We start from the raw sequence: 8,819 nt of genomic DNA, 5'->3' as shown, positions 1-8,819 counted from the left end.
CTCGGTGTCCTGATACTGTGGTGTGTTGGTATAATAACCACGCTTGGTCTTCTCAGTCATCTGCCGTCGGATGTCCTCCGCAGGCTCCTCACCTGGGCCGAACGGGCGGCTCTCTATGTATGGCAGCTTGCTAGGAGGGGTTTGGGGCTCTGGTCGGGCACTGGAGCTGGTAAAATCGAACACATGCAGCCATGCAGGATTATGTCTTTTAGATCACATTATTTATGCTAGAAAAAATAATAAAATGAGGCTTTACCCAATAGGTTGTGGTCTGTTGTGGTCCAGTTTCTGAGATTTCATAGGGACAGCATAGATGTCTGGATGTTTCTGAGCAATTTCTACCTGAAAATGCAGAGAACTTTATTCATCATGTAATGTTTGAAGGTATCAACAATCTCAGTTCTTATTCCTGTGTTGACATATTTACTACAAAATTTCCTTGACTTTCTAGCGTACATTATTAACCCTGCTTATTTCTATTTTGATAACTCACTCGTGCATTTTGGGCCTCTTGGAGCTCCATAACTCTTTGTGAGCGGGCGATGTGATCCATCTGCTCGAAGGCCTTCACTTTGCCCATGAATGATCTCTTTGAAGGATCATCGGGACTCTGCTCCATGGGTTGGGGGTCCTGCACCGGTGGGCTGTTAGCGACGCCTCTGGAGCCACGGGATGCCAAGATCGGTTTGAGTGCAGTGGGAGGAGGCGGAGGTTTGGTTTTTGCCGGAGAGTCCTGGCTGCGGGGGTGATCGCTGCTTGCGGGACTGCTCGAACGAGAGTCGTAGTTTCGACAGGGGTCGTATTGCACACGCGGCGCCTCACCTTGAGACAGCATTTTTACCTGTAGACCAATAAGATGTGTTAGAAAACAGCCAACGTGATCTCACGGAAAGTCGTGTTATAGTCACGGAAAATTTGATTAATTTATTTGTGTCCATGGCATGAAATTCAGCTTTTTTTGGTGCCTTGAGCACGAATGTCTTTTTCGTGACACTCGCACAAATTTCTAAAAATAGTTTCTCGCGTCCGTGGCACGACTTTCTTTTTCATGCACTGCAAAAAATGACTTTCTTACTTAGTATTTTTGTTTTGTTTTCAGTACAAATATCTAAAAATTCTCATTTAAGTGAATTTGTGGATAAAACAAGCAAAAAAATCTGCCAATGGGGTAAGCAAATTTTTCTTGAATTTTTTTTAATTAAGTGTTTAAGAAAAAAGTTTAAGATTTTCTTGCTTATCCCATTGTCAGTTTTTTTTGTTTTATCCACAAATTCAAAATAAATTTATGCTCAAGGCATGGAAAAAAGCTGAATTTCAGGCCATGGACACAAATAAATTAATACAATTTTGCGTGACTATAACACGATTTTCCATGAGATCAGTCCGAAAACACCACTATTACAAGAACAAAACCACACTGTTTTCTCACAATACCTAACCTCTTTTTAAACACAATTTGAATTAACATTGAGTTATAAAACCCGGTCTCAGATCAGGATTAGCCCCCTTTTGTGAAGCTAGAATGTTTCATTGAGTTGTTCCGCAAAAAACAGCCAATCACAAAACGCCTCAGTGCTTACCTTATGAATAATTAATATTCATGCGCTACAAAACTGTTTACATCCTGTCTAGAGCTTTAGTATCCGAGGAATTATGTTAAAAAAGTATAAACAATGACAACTAAATTACAGTATTGTGCAAAAGTCTCCACCAGCTTTGTTATCTTTTCTTAGTTGTTTTAATTTATAATGACCATCCACATTTATTTTTTCGCTCTCTATAGTGAGGTTTCCATCACAGGCTATATGGTGTACTGTGCCAAAATCTGACATTGAGCCAATGTAAGAAGATTCAGAAGTGCTGTAATAACGGATGCACTGAATCAAACCGCCTGTCTGCAAGGTGACAGACGATGGCAAAGTGAAGTTGTGAATCTTTCGTGTCTCATCTACCATACTCTTAGCCCGTCAATCACTGATGTTGCTCATTGAAGTTTATTTTTTAATTTCATGTGGCTATTCCTCGAAAATCTGAGTTACGATTTGAGTCTGATTCCCTAAAGAACATTCCAAGTGTGTCTGATTCGTTTTTAAAAAGGAAAAGACGTCGAGGTGCAGGACGTGAGCTCACCCTTGCGGGGTCAGGCAGGAAACTGGACATTATGGGGGGACTGGCTTCGCTCAGCATCTCTTTGCTGCTAACCCTGCGGATACGACCCCGAATCTCTGGGCTGGACTTCCTGAGGATCTGGGAAGCAAACAGCATTCAGATAACACAGAAAGACAGCATAGCATAGGAATGAAGAATGTAGTGTGTGTCTTTTGTCTTGATAACACCTCCAGTCAGTGCTGAAACATGACCAACAGTTACTGATTCAACATTAAAGGGATAGTTCACCCAAAAATTAAAATTGTCTCATCATTGAAAGAAATTCATACAGGTTAAGAACAACATGAGGATGAGAAGATGATGAAAGAATTTTCATTTTTGGGTGAACTATCCCTTTAACAATGAATTAAATAAATAAAGGTTTATAGGATTGATGAAATATTTTTACATGACATTTTAACACTTTATTAACTTTAATTACTTCCCAGGACTTAAAATCACAATTATAAACTTCATTGATGTTTCTAGATGGCTACAAAATAAAGATTACTCCTTTTAAGTAAAGCCTGATAATAAGGAATCACTTTTGGGAATGCTGTAGCTCCAATATTAAACAGCAGGGGGCAGAACAGTTTGCTTTTTAAATTCACACATGCACACTTTTGTATAGCATGAACTCTTGCATTAACAGCGTTAATATGAAAGTGCTACATACGCTATTCCCCGTTGACTTGACCTTTGCTGTCTCCTAGACTAGTGTGTATCACACAGCTGACTTTGTGCTGATCCAAACAACTGTGCAAGATGCCATCGAAGCAAGCATCTTTATGTGTGTGCACGTCAATGCGTGTGCATGCATGCAAAATGATGTGCATCTGTGTCACTACATGCTAACGTGTCTGCTTTATACGTGCACACGCTTAAGTCTTGTGTGACGTGATGGATGATCATGCAGATCATAGGCGTGTGTGTCTACATTAAGTGTGTGTATTTGTGTGCGCTCTGACCTCCTCTGGCATGACTGGCTCAGAGGAGCGGCTGATGGCCGACACCCGCTGGCGGTCCAGCGGCTCGTCCGGTTCGTTGTCGGTGTAAGCCCCGCCCTCGTCCGCCGTGTCATCGTAGTCGCTGGCCAGCCGGCTGTCCATGCTTAGATAGTCGGCGCTCATCGCCGAGAGATACGACATGCGGTCGTCGTGAAGATCAAGATCCGCCTCCGTCCCGTCCAGCTAAAAGAGACACATGATGGATCTTGTGTACAGAGAGGAGCGAAAACGAAACAAACACAAAAACAAAAAAAAGAACGAAAGCTGTAGAGAACCACTGAAGAATGATGAACAGTAAAAGCAGTGAAACACAGGAAAAATGACTTTGAGAAGACATGCGCTCGTTAATAAACTACGGGAATACTGGGAAAGGTACGGGGAAATGTAGGAAAGAGGTAGAAAATGTAAATGGAGTTTTAAAATGTAGAGATGTTGTAAATTTACAGTATGTATGTACTTAAGTCAACATGAAATTAAAATTGACCATATTTACATTCATTAAATGCGTTCCTGGTCATAATGTCAATGAATTCCAACATGATCTCACCGCATGTCGTGTTATAGTTAAAAATGTTATTAATTTATTTGTGTCCATCACTGCAAAAAATGACTTTCTTCCTTAGTATTTTTGTCTTTTTATCAGTAAATATATCTAAATCTAAAGATGTATTTTCTTGATGAGCAAAATAACAGAGAAAAATAAGTCTAGTTTTTAGACAAAAAATATAAACTTTAAGTAAATTTGTGCTTAAAAAAAGCACAAAAAAATCTGCCAATGGAATAAGAAAATTTTTCTTGAAATAAGTTTACTTTTTTCATAAACACTTAATTCAAGAAAAAAAATCTTATTCCATTGGCAGATTTTTTTTTGCTTGTTTTAAGCACAAATTCGCTTAAAGTTGATATTTTTTGTCTAAAAACTAGACTTATTGTCCTAGATCATTTTGTTCATCAAGAAAAAGCATCTAAATTTAAGAATTTTAGATATTTTTACTGAAAACAAGACAACAATACTTAGAAAGAAAGTCATTTTTTGCAGTGATGCACTGCTAAGAATGATTTTCAAGAAAACATTTTCTTAGTATTTTTTTCTTGTTTTCAGTAAAAATATCAAAAAATTCATAAATTAAGATGCTTTTTCTTGATGAGCAAACCGACCCAAGAAAATAAGTCTAGTTTTTAGATCAAAAATATCAAATTTAAGTGATTTTGTGCAAAAAACAAGCAAAAAATCTGACAATGGGGCAAGCAAAAAAATCTTGAACTTTTTTCTTAAACACTAAATTCTAGAAAAAATTATTTTCAAGAAAAAAATTCTTAGTATTTTTGTCTTGTTTTCAGTAAAAATATCAAAAAATTCTTAAATTAAGATGCTTTTTCTTGATGAGCAAAATGACCCAAGAAAATGAGTCTAGTTTTTAGATCAAAAATATTAAAGTTAAGTGATTTTGTGCATAAAACAAGCTAAAAAATTTGCCAATGGGGTAAGCTAATTTTTCTTGAAATAAGTGTTTTTTGCTTACCCCATTGGCAGATTTTTTTGCTTGTTTTATGCACAAAATCACTCAAAGTTTATATTTTTGGTCTAAAAATAAGACTTATTTTCTTGGGTCGTTTTGCGTTTCAAGAAAAAGCATCTTAATTTAAGAATTTTTTTGATATTTTTACTGAAAACAAGACAAAAATACTAAGAATGTTTTTCTTGAAAATCATTTTTTGCAGTGTTGAGCACAAATGTCTTTTTGACATTTTTACTGAAAACAAGACAAAAATACTAAGTAAGAAAGTCATTTTTTGCAGTGTGACATGAAAAAGGCACAAAAAAGCTGAATTTTGTGCCATGGACACAAATAAATTAATACATTATTTTTGTGACTACAACACGACTTTCTGTAAGATCAGTCTGATGAATTCATTGCATCATATTTCAAATCTTTATATTGCTATCAAAATTTAAATCTTTAAATTCATGTTGACTTTAAAATACTGTTGGTAGTGAGTGTGGATAAGAGCTTTTTACCTTCCCCTCTGAGACCCATACAGCTTGGGTCTGCTGCTCTCGTATGGTCTCCTTTAAACTGCCATACCAGGCATCATTAGCCGAGTTCAGATCAATAACAGCTAACAGACCAGAGAGAGCGAGAGAGAGAGAGAGAGAGAGAGAGAGAGAGAGAATGAGAGTGAGAGAGAGTGAGAGAGAGAGAGAAATCAAAACATTTCGATCTGGGTCAACTGCTCTCTAGGTTCATTTGATCTATTTATCTCACTGTGTTTCCAACGGCAGCTTTAATCAGTTGGTGATTTTCTCCTAGATGTTGAACAGAAATCTGTGTCAATATTCATTTATCTCTGCCAACTTCAATATTTGATAGCTTTTCTTTAACACACATTCATTACAATAAACAGCATTCACAACATAAGCAGTAAAACAGTCTATACATTTTCTCATAAAAGGGCCGGTCAGTCCAATTTGCTAATATCCTCGACTAGCCACATTAATTCAGGTATTGTTTACATATAGCACAGACCTTGCAGGATGCCAAATCCCCAACATTAAATCTTAGCCAATAATAATCTGTCATAGCTATGCGTGACCCTGGACCACAAAACCAATCGTACAAAATGTAAACGTATGCTTATTGTGCTCTCCTCGTGCTCATTTACATTTATTCACGTGGCACTGGGGCTGTCTGGCACCTAATATGACAACAAAAGTCTTTTATGTAGTTAGGTTTTTCAATTTTTTTTATTCATTACAAACTATTAAAAAAACAAGATAATTAAGGTAAACAATTATTGTGCAATTAAAATATAAATTGTGTGCTGCTGGACCGATGTGTTTGTAAGGCACTTCGAAGGCACCACACGCTTTATCCTTTTGCAACACTTACTTCAGTAAAAAGGCCATCTTGTTAAATAATCTGGATTATGATTTTTACCATGAAATAACCATGATTATGACTTTGCCTTAGGATGTAGTCAATAAACATTCCATTATGGGCTTCTGTATATTTTAAAGCTTCCAAGGCCATACGACTGATTTGTACTAGAAAGCAACCTAAATTATTCAAGGAAAATCGTCCCCATCCATTGTAACTCTCGAATTCAATTCACATACGTTTACGATGAGCCCGTTATAATTTATTTTTGAAATAACCTTCTCTTTTTGGAAAATAATGCATGAGGGTTAATACATGTAAATGTAACAGGACTAACCAGTAAAAAGGTGCAAACAGGTTTTCCTGAGCTTCAGAGCCTGGTCGTAGAGTTTACGGGCACTGCGGTTCGAGCTGGGAATAATTCGCTGTCTCATCGTCTTCACCCCTGGTTTGCTATCAGGGTTGAACAGGATGACAATGGGGTACCACTGGGTGTAGTTTAGGGTGTCCACAGCCTTAGGGGTGACGTCCAGCAGGGCGTGTTTGTCCTGCATCATAGACAGTGAGGGAAAGACTGTGAGTAGATTTCATATTAAGCTAAAAAGTGTGTACAGTTTAGTATTTCATTTGTGTTGATGTACAATTACCTGTTCAATGATCTGTCGAATAGTGTTTAGACGAACCACCCCGGATGATTTTTCTGACCCTGCGTCTTTGGGTTCTGTTTCTGCCATCGGACAAAAACAATAAGTGGAATTTAGACTTACAGGTTCAGACAATCTCGTGATTAACATCTGACAATGTTGTTTGAAGAAGTTACAGATGGCACTGCAGTATTAACTTACTGGCAACTACAAACTCATCTGGAAGCTCTGTGGCCAACTTTTCACAGGCAGCATCTGCGATTGGTCCAAACAACACCACCGGCCTCCGGAATCCAGCTGTGAGAGGACGACAACACTAATTAATCAAGTTTTTTTTCCGATCAATTGACTAATTTGATAAAAACCTTAATATCTACCTACCTAGATATTTTCAATTATAATGGCTAAATTAGGGTATTTAAAGGAACAGTATGTAAGAAATTTATATCAATGAATCATAAAATGGCCCTGATATGTCACTAGACATTAAGAAATCATTTTCATTTCAAATACTTATATCACTGACAACAGTGGTCTGGCCAGGATATTGTCATTTAAAAAGTGGAGTTGCAGCCCTCAACTGATGTTTATGTTGTCATTTTGTGTATTGGCCACCAGTTGTGTGATTGCAGTACCAGTTTTAGCCACAAGTTTTGTGATTGCAGTACCAGTTTTGGCCACAATCCTACATAAGTGTATTTTTAAAAGTGCAAAATCCACACACTAATATATGATGCATGTAGGCCTGTCATGATAGCTACTTTTCACAAGTCAGTTAATTGCCGTTAATGCCGATAATCAATATTATTGTCTTTTTAAAGACCATTTTATGTCACTGATTATATATGACAATAAAATAGCATAAAAAATGCAAGTAATTCCTTTCTAATAACACAAATTTAATTTTTTAAGAATATGAAGACATTAAAATTCAAATGTAAGAAAACAATTATTATTATAAATATTTATAAAATTAATACATTATAAATATATAAAAGTATCAGTCATTGCTTGAGCTGCATTTCAATTTTAGGGGCTGTCCACACGGAGACGCGAATCACTGTATACGTATACATTTTTTATCGTATTGGCGTTTCATCCACACGGATCCGGCGTTTTGGGAGACTGGAACCGCTATTTTTTGAAACCGGGTCCTAAAGTGGATAAATCTGAAATCGACACCCTTGCGGTTTCGTGTGTACAGCCAATCCGTATATTTTGTGAAGCGAAAACGTCATCACATCACGTGTCGGCAGCGTCACACGTAACAGCAACAACAATAATGGCGGACTACATGATTGTGTTCATGCTACAGAAACTACTAAGCCTACTAGCTTTACAGCAAAATCTATTGCTTGTGGTGAGCAACAAGCGATAATGGACAACACCATACGCCACATGCTCTTAGATCCACCACGGAAGACAACCAGGAGAAAGACTCCGCTTTTGCTCTTGAAGTTGTTGCGTTCGCCATCACTTCTTCTTCTTGGTTCGTATACAGCGCGCAAAGTTATGCGCATGCTCAAAGTCTTCTTCTCTGTGTATAGTGTATATCTGTGGCAGAATTACAGCGCCCCATACTGGTCTGGCATGTATACTACATCGCTTTCAGTCGCTTTCAGTGGTTTCGTGTGTGCACAGATATTTCTTGAGACGACGGCATGTTTACGGATTATTTTTTTTGAACGAGGAAAAAAAATAATCGGATAGGGAATGCACCGGCTTTGTGTGGACAAAGCCTTAAACAGCTAATAGTGATTGTTTAGTGTAAATCCTACTTTGATCACATCTGTATGTGCCAATCACGTTGATATCTACTGTTTGTAATAGCTACTGTAAAAGACCTCAGATATAAACACTAGTTGTTATGGTTGTGTTTCAGATTACTATTTATTTGTATAGCGCTTTTATTGCCTCCGTTTTAAAACAAAGTAGACATGCTGGCTTGTTTACGTTAATTTCCTCTTAACTTGTCATTCACGTTAGAGATGCCAGTTGTAGCTTTGAAACCAATTCCAGTCAAATATATTCTTTCAAACTGTGTAAATTCATCAGAATAACATGAAATTACAGCTTGAATTATGCTTTTACGTCGCCTGTCACTGTTCACTGTGTGTATGGGCACGCACATGTGGACCCTG

At 37.4% G+C, this 8,819-nt stretch overlaps 1 protein-coding gene across 6 annotated transcripts in view; it reads right to left on the bottom strand.

The window, feature by feature from the left end:
- tjp2b (tight junction protein 2b (zona occludens 2)) overlaps window positions 1–8,819 on the bottom strand; it is a 76,932-nt gene that overhangs the window by 1,134 nt on the left and 66,979 nt on the right. For all 6 annotated transcript variants that reach the window (XM_065248344.2, XM_065248345.2, XM_065248347.2 and 3 more), the window contains exons 15-23: window positions 6,880–6,975; window positions 6,682–6,761; window positions 6,372–6,582; window positions 5,176–5,276; window positions 3,117–3,338; window positions 2,131–2,247; window positions 494–841; window positions 257–342; window positions 1–166 (exon numbers count right to left, since the gene is read on the bottom strand). The exon at window positions 1–166 is cut by the window's left edge and continues 1,134 nt beyond it. In XM_065248344.2, coding sequence (XP_065104416.1) covers window positions 1–166; window positions 257–342; window positions 494–841; window positions 2,131–2,247; window positions 3,117–3,338; window positions 5,176–5,276; window positions 6,372–6,582; window positions 6,682–6,761; window positions 6,880–6,975 — 1,427 coding nt within the window. The remainder of the gene's footprint in view (window positions 167–256; window positions 343–493; window positions 842–2,130; window positions 2,248–3,116; window positions 3,339–5,175; window positions 5,277–6,371; window positions 6,583–6,681; window positions 6,762–6,879; window positions 6,976–8,819) is intronic.

This window comes from Paramisgurnus dabryanus, chromosome 11 (genome assembly GCF_030506205.2).
Source record: "Paramisgurnus dabryanus chromosome 11, PD_genome_1.1, whole genome shotgun sequence".
NCBI lineage: Eukaryota > Metazoa > Chordata > Actinopteri > Cypriniformes > Cobitidae > Paramisgurnus > Paramisgurnus dabryanus.
Note: the sequence above shows the minus strand (reverse complement) of the source record. Positions and strands in the feature narration are given on the sequence as shown.